Source organism: Bubalus kerabau, chromosome 5 (genome assembly GCF_029407905.1).
Source record: "Bubalus kerabau isolate K-KA32 ecotype Philippines breed swamp buffalo chromosome 5, PCC_UOA_SB_1v2, whole genome shotgun sequence".
NCBI lineage: Eukaryota > Metazoa > Chordata > Mammalia > Artiodactyla > Bovidae > Bubalus > Bubalus kerabau.
In genome coordinates this window covers 10,800,076-10,824,391 of record NC_073628.1, presented here as the reverse complement: position 1 = coordinate 10,824,391, position 24,316 = coordinate 10,800,076, and the positions used below count along the sequence as shown (strand labels likewise).

At 48.5% G+C, this 24,316-nt stretch overlaps 1 protein-coding gene and 1 long non-coding RNA gene across 2 annotated transcripts in view; one reads left to right on the top strand and one right to left on the bottom strand.

Annotated features, from left to right (window-relative positions):
- The first annotated feature begins 7,953 nt into the window (after nucleotides 1-7,953).
- Nucleotides 7,954-24,316, top strand: part of FADS2 (fatty acid desaturase 2) — a 37,138-nt gene continuing 20,775 nt past the window's right edge. The window contains exons 1-4 of the mRNA XM_055581093.1: nucleotides 7,954-8,312; nucleotides 20,101-20,211; nucleotides 21,633-21,830; nucleotides 21,949-22,050. Coding sequence (XP_055437068.1) covers nucleotides 8,106-8,312; nucleotides 20,101-20,211; nucleotides 21,633-21,830; nucleotides 21,949-22,050 — 618 coding nt within the window. The 5' untranslated portion in view covers nucleotides 7,954-8,105. The remainder of the gene's footprint in view (nucleotides 8,313-20,100; nucleotides 20,212-21,632; nucleotides 21,831-21,948; nucleotides 22,051-24,316) is intronic.
- Nucleotides 9,755-13,675, bottom strand: LOC129652448 (uncharacterized). Its single transcript, XR_008714546.1, has 3 exons — nucleotides 13,549-13,675; nucleotides 11,252-11,306; nucleotides 9,755-9,881 (listed from the first exon to the last, which is right to left on the bottom strand). It is a non-coding gene; the product is annotated as an uncharacterized LOC129652448 (long non-coding RNA).

The following is a 24,316-nucleotide window of genomic DNA, read 5'->3' as shown; positions in this document are numbered from 1 at the left end:
GCTCGAGAAGATGGTCATATCTCAGGCAAGTCCCTGGGATGGCTGCCAAGTGTGGGTTCTTGGCTTTGCACAAGAAAGAACTCAAAAGCGAGTCATGGTAAAGCGAAGGAAGGTTCGTTGAGGGAGATACACACTCTGTAGACAGAGTGAGGGCCATCTCAGAAGGCGAGAGAGGCATCAGGGCACAGCTTTGTCACTTTTTATAAGGATGGGTAATTTCATAAGCTAAAGGATGGGAGGATTATTTCAACTATGTGGGGGAAGGGTTGGGGATTTCCAAGAATTGAGCCACAGCCCTTTTTTTTTTTTTTTTTTTAGTTTGTATATTTAATCATTTCTCTTTTTTTTTTGTATTGAGGTAAAGCCAATTAGGGCTTCCCAGGTGGCGCTAGTGGTAAAGAACCCGCCTGCCAATGCAGGAGACATAAGACGTGTGGGTTCTATCCCTAGGATGATCCCCTGGGGGAGGGCATGGTAACCCACTCCCATATTCTTGCCTGGAAAACCCCATGGACAGAGGAGCATGGCGGGCTACAGTCTATGGGGTCACAAAGTCCAACATGACTGAAGTGACTTAGCACACCTGGCTAGACAGAATATGTGGGTTACATTTCATTTGTGGCTAGGTTCCGACCCAGTTGCTGCCAGCCCTCAGAGAAATTATAGCCTAGAACTACCATGACCAAAGTGAGGAATATTCTGATTAGATAAGACCATTTAGGAAGTATACTTACAAGCAAGGGCTTCTGAAATCAAACAGTTAGAGGGATACCTATTTTAACTGGAATTTTATGTGGAAGCCTCCCAAAGGTTCCAAAATTGTCTCTTGAAAGATTTGTTGTAAAAGGCTAATGAAAAATAAAGATACAAGAGGTATCACAACAAAAGATTAGGACTTCCCCGGTGGTACAGTGGATTGGAATCTGCCTGCCAATGCAGGGGACATGGGTTTGATTCCAGGTCCAGGACAATTCCACGTGCTGCAGAGAGACTGAGCCTGTGTGCTGCAGCTGCTGAAGCCCATGCTCTGCAACAAGAGAAGCCACCGCAGTGAGAAGCTCGCAGACTACAATGAAGGGTAGCCCCTGCTCGCCACAGCTAGAGAAAACCCAAGTGCAACAATGAAGACCCAGAACAACCAAAACTAAAATAACTAAATAAATTAAAAAAACAAACAAACGTAAGAAATTTAAACTAAAAGATAATTTACAGAAGAAAAAAAAACAAAACCAACCATGAGATTAACTTAATTCCTACTTTCTCTGTCCTCCTTTGAGTGCTTATCCTAGTAATCCTTTGCCTGAATTCCCTTTCCACTCTGAAGAGACTATTAGACAATTAATTTTGAAAATAAAACCACTTGAGATTGCAGACAGTCTTTCTTAGATACCTGTCACTTCTCGGTCAAAGGCCAAGCTAAGGGCCATAGTTAAAGAATGCCTTAAATGCACGAAGGATTCTCAAAAGTTTTTGTGGATTACCTCCTGAGATTAACAGTTCGATAACAGACAGAAAGAAAATAAGGTGAGAGGCCACCAGTCTGGCTGAACTCATGACAGCTGATATTCAGATCCAGCAGGAATTTTTCCTAGGTTAAATGGAGCCAGAGGAAAAGGAAAACACTCCAATGTATGCAGAATCAAGGAGATTCAAGAAAAGGAATTCTGACAAATACACATTTCTGATAACCTTAAGACCATAAAACTGAACTGGGTAAGAATTAACAGAACCCTAAGGAAAAACTGGATTCATAAAATTGCTAACAAAAGATCAAGAATTAATACTATGGACTTGAATAAACTGATAAGAATGATTATAATTTATGTGACTTTGTTTTATTGCTTTAAGGCCCTTAAAGGTTTTGTGTTTTCACACTTAGTCCTCCCAGGTCGCGCAGTGGTAAAGAATCTGCCTGCCTGGGGTTTTGCAAAAATTTGGGCACAAATGAGCATGGATGCACACATTCACGCTCTCCACACTTAAGGAAACTTCTTTCTCTTAAGCTATCAATGACTTACAGTAATTTAGTAAAATATATCTTGTGAACAAAGGTGAAACATTTATGTCTTCTCTCTACCAGATTCCTCCAGAATTCAGAAACTCTTAGTTTCTAAGAATCTGTTCTCCTTATAATAGGACACAACGAGAAACATTGGTTATATTACCAATGTGCTTATCCTAGTAATAAGGATGGAATGCCATATTTGAGAGATGTGCAGAGACTCAGATTTGACAAAGAACTCAGGTTGACTTTATGGAGCCAATAAAGCCCCTTCACAAAGCTGGCCTGGCACCTTGCTTACAAGATTACCAGCAAGCTTACCAGCAAGATGAATAAGGCCTTCATCAGCCACTTCCTGGCAGGGGCAGGAATCTCATGATATTTGGGGGAACCTCAAAAATAGAGGACTCACTCAAATCTATAGGATTTGCAAGAGAGTCTGATGGTGTTGACCTAAAACAAAACAGTCAGTTATTTTACCAGCAAAATAGGTGTATATGGGAACAACAAAGAACTGCAATTTGGTACATACAACCTATGGCAAATCACAAGCAAATCTGAAGAACAAAGGGGAGAACTGATAGGGACAGAGTAGGATAATCAAATAGTTAGCTCAGAAATCTCATTAGGCAATTATAGAGGGAACTTTAGGGGGCTTTGGGAGACCTCAGTAAGTTAATGATCACTCAAGAAAACAGGTTTGCTTAATCATAAAACCATGAAACAGAGGCATGAGACATGCCTCAAAACAATAAAACAATGGTGGCATAAGACCCACATTCTACCCAGTGAGCTCAGTAAGTTAATGACCTCTACGACATGCTCTCTGCACACATAAGAAACAATAATTTCTGGAAAGGTGACACTTCAAAGTGAAAGCTCCTCATTGTACTGAGACCTGAAATTATTTTTCCATTGTGCCATGACAGTCCCGGCTGGACCATGTAGGGATATGAAAACTCCACTGTCCAACCTGGAGGAGGAACTCATGATGGAATCGTGACGTCTACTCAAGAATGAAGAATGAAGTGGTCTTCCACCCCCCACCCCCTCCCCCCCCACACACTTTTCCTTTGATTATAAAACTGTAGCACACTGAGTTCTCGGGGCACAGCATCCTCTCTCCTACCCACTTGTAAGCACCACAAGTGTCCTAATCTGATAAATCACTTCTTAGCTATCACTTTGCCTCTTGCTGAATGCCACCTAGCAGTTTCAAAATCATTCTTTGATAGAAAAGAAAGGGAAGGTGGGAGGGGCTGGTATAAACAAAGAGTCCATTGGAAGAAACAGGAAGTTTGAAATGTAGTAGCTTTTCATTGGCCGAGTTGTGACTGTCTCTCGTTGCCTGGGCTGTTGCAGGGCAAGGAGAAGTTCTTCCTTCCTCCTCCTGGGCCTTAAGTAGTAACCTTCTTCTGCTGGAGATGCAAAGTGCAAGTCGCTCAGTCCTGTCTGACTGGCAACCCCATGGACTATACAAAGTACTTTGTATCGGGTTTGCAATTGACATTGAATGGTGGGGCATGCGAGTTCCCTCTTCTAACCTCCCAACTCCATCTTAAATGAGGTTTCTGTTAATTAATTTTCACAATTGGCTGGTCCTTGACTTGGCTTCTTGACCTCAAGAAGCTGTGAAAATTTCACTCTGAAGATTCCTTATGTAAAGTTCCCTCAAACCAGATTTTAGACAGCCTACATGATCAATCACTATTCTTGCTGCACTTATGTAGATAATCTGGCCAAGTCTGATGAGGCTATACTTCCTTTGCAAACAAATTGGTCTTAATTTGTCTATCTTTGGTAGAAATTAAGGTGATTTTAAGATGGCTTAAAATGCAACATTCCAAAAACTAAGATCATGGCATCCAGTCCCATCACTTCATGAAAGATAAATGAGGAAAAAGCAATAACAGTGACAGCTTTTATTTTGGGGGGCTGCAAAATCACTGTGGATGGTGACTGCAGCCATGAAATTAAAAGACAATTGCTCCTTGGAAGAAAAGCAATGTCAAACCTAGACATCATCTTAAAAAGGAGAGACATTACTTTGCTGACAAAGGTCCGTATAACTATGGTTTTTCCAACAGTCTTGTATGGATGTAAGAGTTGGACCATAAAAAAGGCTGAGTGCCGAAGAATTGATGCTTTTGAACTGTGGTGCTAGAGAAGACTCTTGAGAGTCCCTTGGACAGCAAAGAGATCACACCAGTCAATCCTAAAGGAAATCAACCTTGAATATTCATTGGAAAGACTGATACTGAAGCTCCAATACTTTGGCCACCTGATGCGAGGGGCCGACTCATTGGAAAAGACCCTGATGCTGGGAAAGATTGAGGACAGAAGAGGGGCAACAGAGGATGAGATAACTGGATGGCATCACCAACTCAATGGATATGGGTTTGAACAAACTCCAGGAGATGGTGAAGGACAGGGAAGCCTGGCGTGCTACAGTCCAAGGGGTTGCAAAGAGTCAGACACAGCTTAGTGACTGAACAGGGTGATTTTAAAGAGAAAAATTGCTTCAATAGCACACCTTTGTAGATATCAGACTCTAGTGCTGTTCATTGTCTTTGAGATGTTGTTATTTACTTGTGAACTGAACTGGATCCTGAATTCTACTAGTTTCCTTCAATATCTGGTTATGATGTTCCAAACTAAATTTTCCAATTTTCTCCCACCCTTCTGACTTGGAATCACTAAGAACAAAAGCTGCTCTTTTCCTCGAAGCCCTACAGACTGAATGACTTGATATAAACTTCAGAGAAATTGCCACAATAGCTCATATTTAGACAATCTTCTTTGTGTTTGTTGTCTGGGCCATTCAGAAAAATTTGATGGTCCACCAGTATGCCTGATGATATCATCAGATATTCAAACTGCGAATCAGGAGAATCTGATTGCCACCACTTGCCCTCCATCTGAAGATGCTTTGAGCCTGACATCTAAAACTGATATCAGCTCTCACTGGATGCTCTCAGGACTCAGACATTGGGTTATAACTTGCTCCAATCATTCACTTTGTTTCCTTAGAAATTCCTCTTAAGACTCACATACTTGGAGAACGAACATATGGTTGCTTGTACACGATGCTGGATTTAAAATGGATAACCAGCAAGGACCTCCTGTATAGCACATGGACTCTACTCAGTGTTATGTGGCAGCCTAGATGGGAGAGGAGTTTGGGGAGAATGGATACATATATGTGTATGGCTGAGTCCCTCACTTGAAACTATTCACAACATTGTTAATTGTCTATACCCCAACACAAAATTAAAAGTTAAAAAAGAAAAAGAAATTCCTCTTATTAAATACCTGATTTCCTGTACAATATAGAGCTAACTTTGGGGACCCAGTTGCATCACTTACCTCCTGAAATGAGATATATAACTCTAACTGAACTGACCTATTCTCACCATTGGGAAACTGGTTCAACGTGGTACGGACCAATCTATCAACTTAGTTTCTGGGCTGTGAGACATCTTGGAAAATTTTCAAAAGAATTTTCTGCTATACGGGAACAAAATTTGCCACCACAGAATTTAACTCTTTGGCATAGGGCTATTTCAGGCTGATTACTTTTAAGAAACTGCAGACCATGAGAAACTCTGAAAACTGAGTAGAAGTTACCCTTTTGTACAGGGGAAATCTCCATCTGTAAGGATATCTCCCTCAGTGTACCAGGAAGAGGAAGATGACCTTATTTCTAGACACATTTACCAGTGCAGAGTTCACTTAAGTTCAGTCACTCAGTCATGTCTGACTCTTTGCAGCTCCATGGACCACAGCACACCAGGCCTCCCTGTTCATCAACAACTCCCGAAGTTTACGCAAACTCATGTCCAGTGCAGAAGAGAAAACCTCAAATCCACACAAAACCTAACCTTCTTTACTGTGCTTTCCCTGGTGACCTTCCATAGGTCTCCATCCCCAGCATCTTTTGTTCGTTGTTTTAAATATTTATTTTTATTTATTTATTTGGCTGGGCAGGAACTTAGCTGTGGCATGTGAACTCTTCGCTTTGGCATGTGGATCCAGACCAGGGATGGAATCTGGCCCCCTTCATGGAAGAGCGGAGTCTTAGCCACTGGACCACCAGGGAAATCCTACATCTTCTGCTTTAAATATATATGTATTTACTTCTGGCTGCATTGGCTCTTTGGTTGTTACTCATGAGCTTCCTCTAGTTGTGGCAAGTGGGGGCCACCCCTCCTTCTAGTGTGCCAGCTTCTCACTGCAGTGCCTTTTCTTGTTGCAGAGCACCTGCCCTGGGCACCAGGGCTTCAATACTTGCGGCACACAGGCTTAGTTGCTCTGAGGCCTGTGGGATCTTCCCCAACCAGGAATCAAACCAGTGTTCCCTGCATTGGCAGGTGGATTCTTAACCACTGGACCACCAGAGAAGTCCCACATCTTTTGTTTTTTTTTTAACTGAAGATGATATTTAGGGTGAAGAGCTTCCACCATGCCATTTTCAGGGAGATACTCAGTTTTTCTGAGTATCTCACATATATACAGGAGGTATGAAAAAGTGGAAGTGTTAGTCCTTCAGTCCTGTCTGACTCTTTGTGACCCCATGGACTGTAGCCCACCAGACTCCTCAGTCCATGGAATTCTCTAGGCAATAATACTGGAGTGGGTTGCCATTTCTTTCTCCTGGGGATCTCCCCGGACCCAGGGATCAGAACTGGGTCTCCTGCATTGCAGGCAGATTCTTTATCATCTGAGCCTTCAGGGAAGCCCTACAGGAGGTATACATATTATTAAATGTTTGTTTTTCTCCTGACAATATCTTATATCATTTTAGTTATTAGACTAGGAAAAAACCTGGGAGGGTAGAGGAATTCAGCTTTCTAAGCCAGGCAATCCTTTCCCTAGGGCAATAATCCCAAGCAGCTCGGTCCATTAGCGCTGGGGGCCTGCATAGGTCTATTCTTTTGATATCCGCATCTTTATCTCCCGGAGTCTGTATAACAACACTGAACAGTTCATCGTATGAGGTCCTGTATTGTTTCCATAGTATTTCTTCCCAATTGCGAGATTTCTGAGTTCAGGGCCAGAACCAAGTCCTCGCGTCCCCACTCTTCCCGCCACTGCGTCCCCCTCCGTCCTATCCCCACCACGGCGCCGAACACAAGGAAGCACATCAGAGGTTCCACAATTCTTTTCTAAGATCCACTGATTACAGGCTTTGGAGCCCTGAGCAGCCGCAGGCTGGCGTTCCCCCAGGGAGGCTGCAGGAGGGCGCCAGTGTGGACAGCGAGCACAATGTGGAGATACTGGAGTCCCGATTCCAGCGGGTTAGGGGAGGGCGTCACCTAACCAGGCTGGTCCCAGTGGAAATAGCCAGCCCGGCGGCTTGGCCGCGCCTGCGCGCCCGCCAGCCCGGCCTCTGGCCGGTCCCCACCGCAAAGCGCGCGGAGCCGCGCGGCCCTCTTTGTGCGGGCATCAGGTGCACACCCGGGAGCGAAGGTCGCCGGCGTGCGCGTAAGCGTCCGGAACCCCCACCGCCGCCCCCTCTTGCCCGCAAGGCTCCCCTGGGATCTCCTCAGGCGCCCCGGGCTGGAGTGGCGGGAGGGAGGAGTTCGGACACGTAACCGGCCTCCCGGCCCCTCTGGACTCCGCGTGGCCGGGCAGGCGGGGGAGCCGGGAACCGCTGCCCCAGCCCGCTGGCCTTCGAAAGATCCTCCTGGGCCAATGGCAGGAGGGGCGACGCGCCCGGATTGGTGCAGGCGCTCTGCTGATCACTGTGGAAACCCAGGCGGAGGGGAACGCGGGAGGATGCGGAGCCCCTGGCGGGGGGAGCCAGAGGGGCGGGCAGAGGAGGTTTCGAGGCCCTGAGCTACCCAGGAGTTTTCTCTGGAGGCAAAAGTCCACTGCGAGCTGGGGGTGGGGGGTGGGGAGGGGGGCGGAGGGAGGGCTGGAGGGAGGGGACCGCTTGGGGGCACTTAGAAGCGGAGAGGAAAGGCAGGGATACTCCGGAGCCGAGGCGAGGAGGCTGGGGGAGGGGACGTCGTGGGAGGAGGAGGAGAAGACAAAAGCCGAAAGGAGAAGGGCCCGGACCGCACTCACCGCAGTGCACTGGGCCACCCGGTCAGCAGGCAGCATGGGGAAGGGGGGAAACCAGGACGAGGGGGCCACCGAGCTTGAGGCGCCGATGCCTACCTTCCGCTGGGAGGAGATTCAGAAGCACAACCTGCGCACCGACAAGTGGCTGGTCATCGATCGCAAGGTCTACAACATCACCAAATGGTCCAGCCGGCACCCCGGGGGGCAGCGGGTCATCGGGCACTACGCCGGGGAAGATGCTACGGTAAGGGCCTGGGGCCTCTCCCGCCACCCTTCTCCGCTGCAGGAGGGAGGCAGGAGCCGTGGGTCCACAGGGCGTCAGACAAGACCTCCAGCGCCGAATGGAGCTTGGGGGGCCGTCCCGGAGGGAAGGAAAAGTGTCTACGGCGCTCACCTCCCGCTCCGAATCCTCGTCCCGTGGCGCAGTTGGGTCAGCGTGCCGTGGGGGTCGGATTTTGGAGCCCGGGAGGCAGATCCGAGCGGTGGAGATCCGTGCAGGATCTATCGCGCGCGCTTGGACCCTTGCGTCCGTTCCTTCCTCCGAGTTCATCCGGAGCCCGAGACTCCCCCAAAGCGGGGCGCCGGGACCCTGGGACTTTGGCGCCCCCAGCATGGAAGATGGCCGCCCCTGGGCCCCGCGGAGAGGAGCGGGAGAGGAGCCAGGTGTAGGACTCGGCGCGCGTTCCCCACTCTCCGGCCAGACAAGGGGGCGGGGAAGGAAAGCTAGTCCTCGGCCAGGTCTCGCTCCTGCTGGAATTCCAGTCTCAGACGGTCCGCAATGGCTGCCTCGGAGACCCCGCCTGGTAGCTGCTGTTCCCACGCTTTCAGAGACTACTGAGACCCCCCACCTCCCCGCCCCCACCCCCCGCAGAGATCGGCGTTCTTGAGGGGGTGGGAGGAGGCTGTGCTGATGGAAACTGGTAGAAAGAAAAAGGGCTGGAGTTTGCAAAGCCCAGGTGGAGAGGTGCCTTGGGACGGGACGATATAGCAGCACTAGGCTGGCTTGGGCAACAGGTCCGGCTGCACCCGAGGTTACTCTGGGACTTCAGCTCAATGGTCCTCTGTTCCCAAATCCTGCCAAGAATGCCCTTACTTCATCCTGCCCTGGCAGAGGTAGGGGCGCCCTAGGATCTTCCCGGAGCAAGGGCTGCCCATCTCACCCTCAACTTTAGGCACCAAACCTGCAGCTTTGTGACTGCACAGCACCCCCACCTCCTCCTGAACTCAGAGAGGCAGGGAGGAAAGAAAGGGACCACCCTTGGTGGCAGTGAGCTGGAAGCAGAGAAGTGTGACAGCAAGGAGAACTTGGGAGAGGTGACTAGGGAGGGATCAACTTGACATAGCTCATCCCACCTGGAGGTCTGGCATGCTGACCTGTTTGGGCTTTTGCTGTTCAAGCTCTATGGGCCTGTCAGTGGGTGGGGTTCTACATCTCCCTACCTCTTCTATCTCTTTGGGACAGGCAGAGTCAAAGGATGGGGCAGGTCAGACAGCTATAATCTAAGCTGTTACTTGGCCCCTTGCTTTGACCAGCAGAGGGTCAGTGATAGCTTTTGGCCCCATACCCTTTTACCTGCTTGTGAACTTGGCTTAAGCCCTTGGGGCCGTGAAAGTGATCGTGACTTAAGTTGGTATAAGATTTTTAAGCACCATCAGTTTATTATTTCATTGGGACCTTTATACAACCCTGTGAGGAGGTGGCATAAGAGGAGTTCCCAAGTAAAGACTTGACTCTTGGTTGGAGTCTTGCCATGACTTCATTAATAAGTTCTGAAGGTTCCTGCCCATGGTTGAGCCTTCATTGAAAAGTTTCCTAGAAAAGTCAAAAGCCCGTGGATTGGTATGGTGGATTGGTCTGTTTATTCCATTGTTGTTCTTTAGTTTCTCAGTTGTGTCCAACTCTTCTGCAACCCCATGGACTGTAGCCTGCCAGGCTCCTCTGTCCATGGAATTCTCCAGGCAAGAATACTGGAGTGGGTTGCCATTTCCTTCTCCAGGGAATCTTCGCCACCCAGGGATCAAACCTGGGTCTCCCGCATCACAGGCAGATTCTTTACTGTCTGAGCCACCAGGGAGAGGGAAGCCCATTTATTCCGTAGTGTTAAATAAATATATTTTCTTAGGTGGCAAGGCATTTCATAAACTGCAAGCATTAGATAAATGCAATGGAGTATTATTTACTGCAACATACTAAGTCTAAGCTTGTACTGCTCACTGATGACAGGCCAGTAGTCAAGATCCAGTTGTTGTGGCAAGGAATAAGGACTTTATACCTAAGGCCGCCGAACTGAGAGGAGAGTGGGCTCCTGCCCCAAAGCCCCATCGTGCCTGAGTTAGAATTCAGGATCCTTTTATACTTAAAGGGGAAGGAGACAAGTCGAACACTTCTGGTTTCCATTAGCCTCGTGAGGGGATGTGTTAGTGTCTTCCTCCCTGCAGTCATTCACAGGTTTGGTCAGGAGGTTTTCTGGGAGCTAAACAAAGGTATTAATATTTTAGCTCAATGTTCATTACCTGGGAAGCAGGTTCCCAGAAATGAGCCATTATGTATAATTAAAGTTTATAGGCAAACATCCCTTTAGTGATTAACTTGTAATAGACTACAGACAAGGTTCTAACATATTACGTTATCAGAGAAGTGAGTGTAAGAGTGAGGATTATGTAACAGCTGGAATGTAAAGTAAACAAAGAGGAATTTGGAGGAAACTTTTTAAAATCTATGCCAGGTCTATTTGGTGTAGCAAGACACAGAAAGAATCGCTATGCCCAGAGCTTACTACCTTGTGAGATAAAACTTTTGGGGCATGAAATGCATTAATCTTGTTGAATAATGGTGGAGTGAGCAACTGGATTTTCTCTCTCCCTCTCTCTCCCCATCTCTCTCTCTCCCTCCCCATCTCTCTTTCGCTTGGGACCACAATTGAAAAAGACCACACAGGAAGTCTGGTGTCTCTGGAGAGGGGACTCCAGGGACACGGGAACAGGCTGGGAATGGAGAGACTACTTTCTTGCTGTTGAACAAGTGGCTTTGCTCTTGGGCGTGGACTTCCTCAGAGTCGGGGCAGTGAGAGTATTTACAGTCTTGTAAAGTTTGGGAAGGGTTGATGGGTAGATAGAGGTCAGCTTCCTGGGAGCACTCGAATGCACTGTTCTGAGCCAATCTAGATGCAGTAGAATCCTCACCGGAGGCTGGCAGTCAAGGAAGCCAGATAATCTGGGGCCTCAACAGGGGATTTTCCTGTTACCGAAGAGCAAGAACAAGCAGTTGTCATTTGGTCCTTCTGCTTTCAAGCGTAAAAAATGAAACTAAATTTTTACAGCTCACAAGGCACAATTGTACAGATCAGGCCTGTAGTGAGTAGCTCTCATTGATCCTGGATTTAAAAACCTTGCTATCTTGGCAGCGTACCTGCTAAGTCGCTTCAGTCGTGTCTGACTCTTTGTGACCCTATGGAGCTTTTCAGATTCCTATGTCCATGGAATTCTCCAGGCAAGGATACTGGAGTGGGTTGCCATGCCCTTCTCTAGGAGATCTTTCCAACCTGGGGATCAAACCCATATCTCTTAACATCTCCTGCACTGAGAGGCGAGTTCTTTACCACTAGCATCACCTGGGAAGCCCCTCTTGGCAAAGTAAAGTCGCTCAGTCACGTCCGACTCTTTGACACCCCATGGACTGCAGCCTACCAGGCTCCTCTGCCCATGGGATTTTCCAGACAAGAGTACTGGAGTGGGCTCCCATTTCCTTCTCCAGGGGATCTTCCCAACCCAGGGATCAAACCCAGGTCTCCCGCATTGCAGACAGTCGCTTTACCATCTGAGCCACCAGGGAAGCGCCTCTTGGCAGCACTCAGACCACTATCAGGATCTACCATCAGGGAGACCTCCTAGCCCATCTTCCCTTCCCGCCTCCTCTACTCCCTCCTGTTTTCACCTTGGGTTTCTTCCCCTCTAGTCCTCTGGCTCTTCTCCGGTCTTTGCCTTGCTGTGGGCAAAGGGTGCCCTTGCCTGTGTCCCAGGGCGTCTTTCCTCTTTCAGAGGCAGAGTCCTACCGCTGCAGAACTTTTTTTTTTTTTCCTATTGAAGTATAGTTAATTTACAGTGTTGTGTCAGTTTCAAATGTACAGCAAAGTGATTCAGTTATATACATACATACAGATTTCAGACTGTTTTTCAGATTCTATTACAAGACATCGCATATAGCTCCCTGTGCTATACAATAATGCCCTCATTGTTTATCTTTTTTATATATAGTAGTGTGTATGTGTTAATCCCAAACTCTTAATTCATCTCAAACCTCCTTCCCACTTTCCATCCAGAACTTTTCATGTTTAACAAAGACTCATCATACATTTTCGGGCTTCCCTGATGGCTCAGCAGGTGAAGAATCTGCCTGCAATGCAGGAGATGCGAGTTCAGTCCCCAGGTCAGGAAGATTCCCCTGGAGGAGGAAATGCAACCCACTCCAGTATTCTTGCTTGGAAAATCCCATGGACAGAGGAACCTGGTGGGCTGCAGTCCTTGGGGTAAAGAATCAGACACAACTAAGCATGCTCTTACAGTTACTCATCACCCATTTTCCCCAGCATCTCTGTAGCCCCAAGTTGGTCCTGGGCACAAAGGTGAATATCTAAAAGGTAGTGAATGCACCTGCTGGATTTGCTTCTCTCCTTTCAAATGGAGACTTGAATCTGGAACTTTTACCTCTAGACCCCAGCTGCCCCACCTCTGTGCATTGTCACATTGACTTCCTGCCCTGTCTGCATCTGTTGCCTCTGGGAACCCAGGGAAGGTGAGAAGAGGTCAAGATTCATTCCTCTTTTCATTTCTCCTAGGCTGTTCTTGGGAAAAGGCGACAGCTTGAAAATGGAATGAATCTCTGGCCTCCTCAAGTCAGGAGGCTGCAGGTTTGAAAGGCAGAGGACCTGGGTTTGAGTCCTAGCTTTAGGAATCCTAGGCAAGGCACTTAACCCTGAACTTCACTTTCCAGGTCTATGAAATGGGAAGGTTATTTATTATCAGGCTTACACTGGCTGTGGATGAGTCACTCTTTAAATTTCAGAACACTCTACTGGTGTGCAGGGTCATTACTGTGGGACCCTTAGCCTCCTGCACATGGGTATATAGGTTCCCAGCATGCATAATAGTTCAGTTCAGTCACTCAGTTGTGTCCAACTCTTTGCAACCCATGGACTGCAGCACACCAGGCTTCCCTGTCCATCACCAACTCCCAGAGCTTGCTCAAACTCATGTCCAACAAGTTGGTGATACCATCCAACTGAAACCGTTTACCTCAGATTGGGACTTGAACCCACATGGCTGGGACTCAAAACCAGCCAAAACCCAGCTGGGGACTTCAGCCCACATGGCTGGGACTCAAACTTGGCCAAAACCCAGTTTGGAACTTGAACCCATGTGGCTGGAACTCGAAACCGGCCAAAACCCTGCTTGGGACTTGAAACAGCCAAAACCCATGGTACCTGGTTTCAGGACATAATGAAGCTTAGGTTCTTGATGTCTCATCACAGAAAGAATTCAGTGAGAGAGAAAGTGATAGGTAAGAAGTGGATTTATTCAGATATAGAGAGAAGCACACTCCACAGACAGAGTGTGGGCCATCACAGAGGGCGAATGCAGCTGCAAAATTTGATGTGGTTAGTTTTTATAGGCTGGGTAATTTCATATGCTAATGAGTGGGAGGATTATTCCAGCTATTTTGGGGGAAGGGCTGGAGATTTCCAGGATTTGGGCCACCGCCCACTCCTTGGTCTTTTAAAAGTGCTGTGGAACTGTCATGGCACCTCTGGGTGTGTGATTTCACTTGTTAATTGAGGATTAAGATCTAGTCTTGTCTGCCACTTTGGTCCCATTTGATTCTAATTGGTTTATGTTGTGTCCTTGGGCTGTGTCATTCTTTTAAAAGTTGTGCCCTGCCCCTTTCCCTCCTGTTACACAACCATCTTATCTTCTGTCGTCCTGTCTCCTCCTCCCTTTAATCTTTCCCAGCATCAGGGTCTTTTCCAATGAGTCGGTTCTTTGCATCAGGTAGCCAAAGTATTGGAGTTTCAGCTTCAGCATCAGTCCTTCCAATGAATATTCATTGGAATGAATATTCAGAACTGATTTTCTTTAGGATTGACTGGTGTGATCTCCTTGCTGTCCGAGGGACTCTCAAGAGTCTTCTCCAACACCACAGTTCAAAAGCATCAATTCTTCGGCTCTCAGTTTTCCTTATGGTCCAACTCTCACATCCATACACAATTACTGGAAAAACCATAGCTTTGACTATATGGACCTTTGTCGGTAAAATAATGTATCTGCTTTTTAATATGCTGTCTAGGTTTGTCATGGGCTTCTCTCGTGGCTCAGTTGGTAAAAAGAATCCGCCTGCAATGTGGGAGACCTGGGTTCAATCCCTGGGTTGGGAAGATCCCCTAGAGAAGGGAAAGGCTACCCACTCCAGTATTCTGGCCTAGAGAATTCCATACTGTATAGTCCATAGGATCGCAAAGAGTCGGACACGACTGAGCGACTTTCGCTACACTACTACTACTTCTAGGTTTGCCATAGCTTTCCTTCCAAGGAGCAAGTGTCTTTTCATTCCATGGCTGCAGTCACCATCTGCAGTGATTTTGGAGCCCCAAGAAAATGAAGTCTGTCACTCTTTCCATTGTTTCATTTTTATCAAGAGGCTCTTTAGTTCCTCTTTGCTTTTTGAATAAGAGTGGTGTCATCTGCATATCTGAGGTTATTGATATTTCTCCCAGCAAGTCTTGATTCTAGCTTGTGCTTCATCCAGCCCGGCATTTCGTATGATGTACTCTGCATATAAGTTGAATAAGCAAGGTGACAACATACAGCCTTTACATACTCCTTTCCCAATTTGGAACCAGTCTGCATAGTAGGGTGTTCAGTAAACCAGAAAAGAACAAGCAGGAAGCAGAGGAAACTTGGTGACCTCTTTGTTGCCAAAGGTAAAAGATATTTACATGAAATCCCTCTGGTGTCTGTGCCTCTTGAAGGCAGCTCCACCCCCTCAGCTAGATCTTTGTGGGAGCAGTCCACTTCCTGCTGGCTGCAGCCTCTGGGAGGTCTTGTACCCAGCCCCAGCATTGCTGATGTGTTCAGCATTTTACTGAGATGTGTTCCCTTGCTGTAATCCCTTCATGCCTGGGTTGCTTGTGCCTGGCATCAGCGGGGACCCTCTCGTCAGGAGCCCTCTGGCCACAGAATACTGCGGGGTGGGGCCCCCCACCCCAGCCTCCATTGCTTCTTTCCCTTGGAGGGGACATGGTACAGGGGCTTCCCACCCTGCCCTCATCCTGCTTAAATCTCCCCACTGTGGAAAGGAAGTCAGCATCCTTGGATCCAGCTGAGAACAAAGGGTCCCTCCTCTGCATCTCCCTCTGTAATCCCTTGCTCTGCAGAATCCTTGTGCCTAGGGCCACTGTTGTCTGCCCTGAGTTTGCTTCTCCTGAGCTTCCCCAGTCCCTGGCCATGTGCCCAGAAGTGGGGAACTGGATTAGAGATTCACCTTGCTCTGCAGAGGTGGGAGGCTTCCGAGAATTCGCCAGCCAGTGCAGGAGACGTAAGAGATGCAGGTTCGAGATCTGAGTCTGGAAGATCCCATGGAGTAGGAAATGGCAACGCATTCCAGTATTCTTACCTGGAAAAATCCCATGGACAGAAGAAGAGCCTGGCGGGCTACAATCTATAGTCTTGCAAAGAGCTGGACACCACTGAGCACACACACACAGCACGCCGCAGAGGTGGACACAGCCAGAAATAGACGTGACACCTGGTGGTCAGTGCAGGAGGAGCTGTGAGTTCTGCTTAGCACATGGCGGCTGGACAGGGAGGATCTCTTCATGCAGAAAGGGCTGGCATGGGAACCGGGAGATGGTGGAAGCAGGAGCTGGTGAAGGTCTTTCATCTGGGAATCGGGGTGTTTTGCTCCTTTATCGACAGCATAACCTCCCTAGCATCTAATACACACATCTACCCTCCTGGGGGTGAGTCTGCCGCCCAACCGCTGGCCACTCCCTCCCCTTCACCTGCGTCCCTGGCCTTCCTGGAAAGTCTTTGGTTCCAATCTCCCTGTCAGATGAGGATAAAGCCTGCCTTCAGTTCTTCTTCCAAAGTCAACATGTGGATTGGCCTGTACTACCTTGCCCCTTGGTCTACCTCGTGTGAGCCAGATGCTTTAACCGAGCAGCTGCTGGGAGCCCCCTGCAACCTTGTAAGGCGCACCTATGACACTTGCAAAGGGGACACACAAAAAGGCAACTTTCAGGAGGAAGAAGCTCATGCTGATCGAGGCCTTTGTATGAACAGGGCTTCCCTGGTGGCTCAGATGGTTAAGAATCTGCCTGCAATGCAGGAGATCCAGGTTCTGTCCTTGGGTCAGGAAGACTGCCTGGAGGAGGAAATGGCAACCCACTCCAGTATCCTTGCCTATGGAATCCCATGGACAGAGGAGCCTGTCAGGCTGCAGTCTATGGGGTCGCAAAAGGATCAGACACGACTGAGCGACTAAACAACAACTGCCACTTGAATGTCACCTTCCCAGGCTCCAGTGCCTTGATCTGTAAAGTGGGACTTGAGGCTTCAGGGAGGTAATGGAGACCACTTTTCTTTCTCCCCACCTGGCACGTTGTGGCCCTTCCTCTCCCTTGGCCTCTGGAGATGGCCCAGGGGTGGCCTCGGTCAGGACAGGAGTCTTATCTGTTCCACCAGGTTCCTCAGCCGAGGCTGGGAGATGTGACCTGGACCTGGTCGGGGGAGGCAGTGGGCGCTGGGTGAGAGGCGATGGCTTGGCAGAGTAGAGATTGTTTCATTATTATCAGCCGTTGTTCGTCAGGAAACTGCCATACCGAGAACTTCCCCTTTGTTTCTCAAAAGCTGTGGTGTCATTTGAGGTGAAGCAGTGACAGGGTCTTTGTCAGCTCTGACTTTGGAAGGCTGTGCTCGCTGCAGGACGGCTTCCCGGTGTCTCAGTGGTAAAGCATCTGCCTGCAGTGCAGGAGCTGCCCGGGATGCAGGTTCGATCCCAGGGTTGGGAAGATCCCTGGAGGAGGGCATGGCAACCCACTCCAGTATTCTTGCCTGGAGAATTCCATGGACAGAGGAGCCTGGTGGGCTGCAGTCCATGGGATCGCAAAGAGTCGGACGCAACTGAAGCGACTTAGCACTCCACACTCACTGCCTTACCACCAAGGCCTCTGGGGGCTCCTGATGAGCCCTTTCTCAGGTCCTCGGAACCGTGGGGCGGGAGGGTCCTCACATGCAGAGGAGGTGGAGGCGGGGGTGGGGCGGAGGTGGCTGCTGGCCCAGAGCAGACCCCAGGCTCCTCGCTGCCTGATCTGGGCCCCTGCAATAGCAATCCATCTCTTCTCTGAAGAGGTACTTGCTCTGATCCTCTGCTGCCATCCCTTTTGATTGAGCAAGGTCAGGGTGCAGACATTTTTAAAAGACTCCGGGCCCAGTTTTCCTCTGCACAAAGTGTTGCTTTGTCAGTCTGTTCTAGACACAAATAGAATAAAGACCAGGCAAAAGGGCTTGATGCCAGGAAACGGACGAATATTGGCAATCACCCTTGTGAGATATTTGGGCAGGGGGGCTGAACACACTTTTATGAGTTGTCAACATCTTCCTCATTTCTTCCTTGTTTTTTCTTAAGTTTTGAAAATTTCCAAATATACAGAAAATTTGAAAGAATTGAACACTTGTGTATCCTTAACCGAGATTCACTAATCTCAACATTTTGCCATATTCGTATTCCTCTTTATGCATATATGCATGTTTTTTGCTGAATTATATGAAAATAATATGAAAATAAACTGCATCATTATTATGCCATTTCAGCATCCTCTAAGAACAGGGACATTCTCTAACATAATCGCAATACTTTGGTTACATTTAAGAAAATTAATACTGATTCTTTATTAATTTTTAATATTATTTATTTATGACTGTGCTGGGTCTTTTTTGCTGCTTGCCAGCTTTTCTCTAGTTTCGAGGTGTGGGCTTCTCATTACAGTGGTTTCTTTTGTTGCAGAGCAAACTCTAGGGCCTGTGGGCTTAGTTGCCTGGCAACATATGGAATCGTCCCAGGCCAGGGATCAAACCCGTATCCCCTGTACTGGCAGGCGTATTCTTAACCTCTGGACCTTCAGGGAAATTCAATAGTGATTCTTTTAACATGACCAGATATCTTGTCCATATTCAAAATTTCTCATTCCACCCCAGAATGCCTTGGAGAACTGCTGGGTTCCCCCCACCCCAAACAAGAGCCTTTCAAATCAAATACTGCAGTTTTTATAGTCTTTTGTTATCTCTTTTTCTGTCTCTTCTAATCTAGGGCCCCTCCTCCCCGACACCTCCTACACACACAGAGACATCCTCACTTTTCTACAATGACATTGATTTTTCCAATTGTTTCTCATGGTGTCATTTGATCTGTTCTTCTCTCCAAGCGAAGTCTCAAGACTTGATTTTTTTAAATTTTAAGTTGAAGTATAGTTGATGTCCAGTATTATGTTGGCTTCCCAGGTGGCTCAGTGGTAAATAATCTGCCTGCCACTGCAGGAGATGCATGAGATGAAGGAGACATGGGTTTGATCCCTGGGTCAGGAAGATCCCGTGGAGGAAGGCATGGCAACTCACTCCAGCATTCTTGCCTGGAGAATCCCACGGACAGAGGAGCCTGGCGGGGCTATAGTCCCTGGGGTCGCACAGAGTCAGATGTGACTTATCGACTATGCAGGCACACACGGTATTTTGTTAATTTCAGGTGCACCTTGAAGCTTAGTTTGATGCAAGGTGGACATGGTTTATCACTATGCCCACCATGGGGGTGGGGGACTCCATTGTCAGCTCATCTCTAAAAGGAATGCTATATTTGTCTTATGTAACATACATAACATGTATAGGAAAAAAACTGGGGAAAAAAATATCCTGATATATTAGCAGTGGTGGTCATTCTCTGAATGGTATTATTTTCCTCTTTATTCTTCTGTACATTTTGTGAATTTGCCAAAATTATCCACATTGCTTAATAATTGGAAAAAAAGATTAAAAGGCACAGCATTCATTCTTTTAATTTTAAAAGCAATGCAGCAATATGAGAGTTTGGAAAGTTTGCAGATAAAGCAAGGCCTGATGCCACAGGCTTAACACATAACAGTTTAGCTGCTGCTGCTAGGTCGCTTCAGTCGTGTCCGACTCTGTGCGACCCCATAGATGACAGCCCACCAGGCTCCCCCGTCCCTGGGATTGTCCAGGCAAGAACACTGGAGTGGGTTTCCATTTCCTTCACCACTGTATGAAAGTGAAAAGTGAAAGTGAAGTCGCTCAGTCGTGTCCGACTCTTCGAGACCCCATGGACTGCAGCCCACCAGGCTCCTCCGTCCATGGGATTTTCCAGGCAAGACTACTGGAGTGGGTTGCCATTGCCTTCTCCATAACAGTTTAGAGATCTGCATAAAAAAGCTTTAATAATCTTCATAATTATTTTCATACCTTTTCGAAATATGAAAGACCTCCTCCCACCAGCGCGTTTATGTAATCATGTATTTGTTTTGGGTATAGCATCATCTGAGCACATTTTGCATGCCTGTGGTAGGCTCCAGGCTTGTTCTTTATTGACAGCTGTGTGTACTGCGTGGTGGGTGGCGTAGTTTGCCGGGAACCAGGCAGCTGGCAGAGTAGCCCTCGGAGAATTTGGTTCCCAGCCCTGCCCAGCCCGCATCCCTGGAGGGGCACGTTTTTTGGTAAACATCCTTGGCGAGCTCAGCGGCCCCTTATCAGGGTGCAGCTCCAAGTGGCATCTCCATGGGAATCCGACGCCGAGGGACCTTCCAGGAGGAGGCTCAGAGAACACTTGGGGTCGGATCACGGATGCCCCGTTTGGTGTCCTGGGGTCCTAGTGGCACAGAGCTTCTGCTGGCAAGCCCTGCCCTCCCTGGGGAGGAGGCGCTGGCCGGAGCCGCAGTAGAGGTCTTTGTACTCACCACCTGCCCCCTGCTCTCCAGGACGCCTTCCTGGCCTTCCACCGCAACCTTGATTTTGTGCGCAAGTTCATGAAGCCCCTGTTAATTGGCGAGCTGGCCCCCGAGGAGCCCAGCCAGGACCGCGGCAAGAATGTGAGTCTGACCGGATGAGGAAGGAGGGGAAGGCTGGGGTGGTGGAGGGGGGGATCACCCCAAAATGGTGAGTGTAGGGTGCCGGGTAGGAGCCTTTGTGCCCGTCCAGGGAGAACCATTGCTCATCACCTGAGGTCAGGGAGGACACCCCTGGCCCTGATGAGCCCGCCTCCTCCTGTGCCAGCTTGGGCTTGCCCCCCACCCCTGCCCTTGGAGTAATTCATTCCTAGCCTCTCCACCTGTGGGGCCTCAGTGGTGCCAGGCTGGGCACAGAGGGTTTCCCTCTTGCCCAGTCGCTTGCCCTTATATCTGGACTTTCTTCCCCCTCATGCCCTGCCCCTGCCTCCTAGCTTCCCTCTTTCTCCCAGTGATATCCTCTTTCCCAGACCCGCCCTTGACTCTGCCTCCCGCGTGCCCAGCGCACTGAGCCCTCTCCTGTCTGATAGAGTGTTCAGAACAAAGGGTGCATGTCAGGTAGTGGAAAACATAAGCCATTTAATCATTTAATTTAGCTCATGTATTTGGCCACACCACATGTGGGATCTTAGGTTCTCTTACCAGGGATCGAACCCACGTCCCCAGCAGTAGAAGCATGGTCTTAACCAGTGGACCGCCAGGGAAGTCCCTAAGCTTAAAAAAAAAAAATGGTATAAGTTAGACATAACAAAATTTACCATGTTAACCTTTCTTAAATAAAATATTTATTTTATTTTGGCTGTGCTGGGCAGCTTGCAAGGATCTCACTTCCTTTACCAGAGATTGAATCAGGGCCCTTAGCAGTGAAAGGGTGGAATCCCAACCACTAGGCAACCAGGGAATTCCCCATTTTAACTATCTGGAAATACACAGTTCAGTGGCTTTGAGTACATTCACATTGTGCAACCATCACCACCATCTGTATTAAACATTAACTACCCATCTGTCCCTCCCAACAGCTCCTGGTAAACACTATTCTTTCTATTGAAGAATCTCTTCTAGGTTCCTCATAGAAGGGGACTCATAAGTATTTGTCTCTTCATGTCTGGCTCAGTTTCACTTGGCTTAATGACTTCAGGGTTTGCTCATTAGCAGCATGTGTCATCATTTCCCTCCCTTTTGAAGGCTGTGTAATATTCCATTGTATGTAAGCACCACATTTTATTCAGCCCATTAATAGAATTTGGGTTGTTTCTGTCTTTGGCCTATTTTGAATAATGCTGCTACACAGAATGGACAGCATTTTGAGTGAAATCCTTTCTTTGCACTGAACTGGCTGTGGACAAACACACAGTTCCAAGGCTGTGCCAGGTCCAGGTAGGTACATAGCAACGGCAGCTGTTTTAGCGCATAGCAGCTGGGCTTCTCCGGAGCTTGGGTGTGTGGATTGGTCCCCCCTGGAGCAGCTGGGCGGTTGACTCCTTCCTCGTACTCTGGCTCAACAGTCCCAGATCACCGAGGACTTCCGGGCCCTGAGGAAGACCGCTGAGGACATGAACCTGTTCAAGAGTAACCAGCTCTTCTTCCTTCTCCACCTGGCCCACATCATCGCCATGGAGAGCATCGCCTGGTTCATTCTCTTCTACTTTGGCAACGGCTGGATTCCAACCATCATTACGGCCTTCGTCCTTGCTACCTCTCAGGTGAGGCGTGACACCCTCACCTGTCACTTGAAGCCCCTGCCCCTGCCTCCCCCAGCTGGCAGAGGCCTGGTGCCTAGGTGCCAATGCTCTGAAAGCCTCCGTGGCCCTCTCTCCCCAGGCCCAGGCTGGATGGCTGCAACATGATTACGGCCACCTCTCTGTTTACAAGAAGTCCATGTGGAACCACATCGTCCACAAGTTCATCATCGGTCACTTAAAGGTAAATGTCGGCCACCCTGGGCATCCATTCCATCAGTTAGTGGTGGGCACAGTGCCATCTCGCTTCCCTCGAAGCAGGTCACCTCTCCGGTCAGTGTCCTGGCTGAGCTGTAGGACCTGCTAACCCTCTGCTTCTCTGAGCTTCCAAGGCCTGTCTCTTAACCACACTAGACACACAAAACCAGGGTAGTGGTTGTGAAAACAGGCACGTGCTTCTTAGTTGACTACATTTGTTCCTTACCTAAGGACTTACAGATAAATTCCTTTCAATTTTGGGCCAGTAAAGAAGCAGTCTCTCTCGCTCTTTTTTTTTTTTTTTTTTGTAATTAAAGCAGAGTTGGTTTACAATGTTCTGTTAATCTCTGCTGTACAGCAAAGTGATTTAGTTATATGTGGGCTTCCTTGGTGGGCTTCCCTGGTGGCACTAGTGGTAAAGAATCCGCCTGCCAATGCAAGAGGTGTAAGAGAGGAGGGTTCGATCCCTGGTTCAGAAAGATCCCCTGAAGAAGGAAAAGGCAACCCACTCCAGCATTCTTGCGTGGAGAATCTCATGGACAGAGGGAGAAGCCTGGCAGGCTACAGTCTATAGAGTCGCAAAGAGTCAGGCATGACTGAAGCAACTTAGCATGCAAGCATATATACATTCCTTCATTCCTTTTTCATATCCTTTTCCATTATGGATAATGAATACAGTTCCCTGTGCTACACAGTAGGTCCTTGCTGTTTATTTATTCCATATATAATAGCTTGCGCCTAAAGAAACAATTTCTCTTAATACATCGGTATGCTTCCTCCATCAGATGATGTTTTATATCTGAGACATCATGTTTCTCTTAAGTCTTTAGATAAGGGACTTCAAACAGTGTACTGAGCCAAAGGGCAAGAGTTGTGTAAAACCCTGAAGGGCAGGTAGCTGTCTCATCACCCTACAGATCAGGAGGCCCACCTGCAACAGCCTTGTAGCTTGGCAAGTTTGTACAAAGACGAACTGGACTTGCCAGCGACCTCGTGCTTATGTGATAGGCGTTATCTCTTTGGTTTTGGAAATAAGTCCTTGCCAAGTCTCCCTTCGAAACAGATTCTCATCCTCCTGCCCAGCCCTATCCCAGCAGCATCTAGCTGCAAAGACTCCCATCCCTCCCTACCTTGGCTTGGGAAGAGCTATGTGTCTGGGTTAAAATGTCAACCCCTGCAACCCGACAATATCCAGTCTTCCACTTGTCGGCTCTGGATCTGGTTGGGAGTGAATTACCACTGAACTGGTAACCAGTTCCTTAGCAAGCAGTTTGCCTGGCTCTGAACCTGGAGCTGTCTGAGAACCTGGTTTCTTTCCAGAATTTCAGGGGTGAAGGATGCACATAGTAGAGCGCTTTGTTTCATTTTGTGCCCTTTTCTGTTGGAGAAAACCCTCCTCGGTGTTGAAAGTAACGTTTCACTCCAGACCCAGGTTATCCCTACACACTTAACAAAGATGGCCTTTGTCCTGTTTCCAGATTCTGAGTGGGAGCCGGGAGGGCCTGTCCCTCCTGATGTCCGTGTGTCCTTGAAGGGCTCTGGGACACAGCGCTTGTGTCAGAAGATGAGGTCGGGACAGGGGACTGGCCTTCTTTTAGAACGTTGATTTGTGAAATCTGGAGTGACCGGGTACTCGGGCTGGGAGGCTCTAGGAGGTCAGGGCCCTGGGTTCTGTTGATGGCTTCCGGCTTCCTGCTAGCTGTGCCCATGCTGTGTCCAAGCCAGTGGCACAACTGGGCAGCTCAGTCCGGGCTGCCCCAGAGCGAGGAGCATCCCAGCTTTCACAGCATCACTCTGGCACGTGGTGGGCACATGGCTGCAGACAAGCCTGTAGGTCCAGCTGTTCCTCTGGTCCCTTTGCTGGCATAGAAAGGAACTGGCTGGGGAAGGTCTTCAAGGACCCCACCAACTCAGATGTCCTAGCTCAGCCCACTGAGGGCACTGAACGGGGTGCTGGGAGCTTCAGGATGCTGGGACCCGCTTCTTAATGCCAGCCCATGCTGCCCGTGGGATTCCCCGGTGAGCCCTCCACCCTCCCGACTATGCCTTTTCCTTTGGTCCCCATCACTTCTGGTGGCCATTTCTTCCCATGTCACTTCCAGTGGCCATTTCTTCCCGGGGTTAACCTTGTACAGACATGGTTCTGTGAGGGTGAGCCTCTGTTTGGCATTGCACTCAGGGTGAAATGCAAACCGCTAGGCCTGGCACCATCTAGACTGCATCTGGAGATGGAAATATTTGGAACCCAGGGT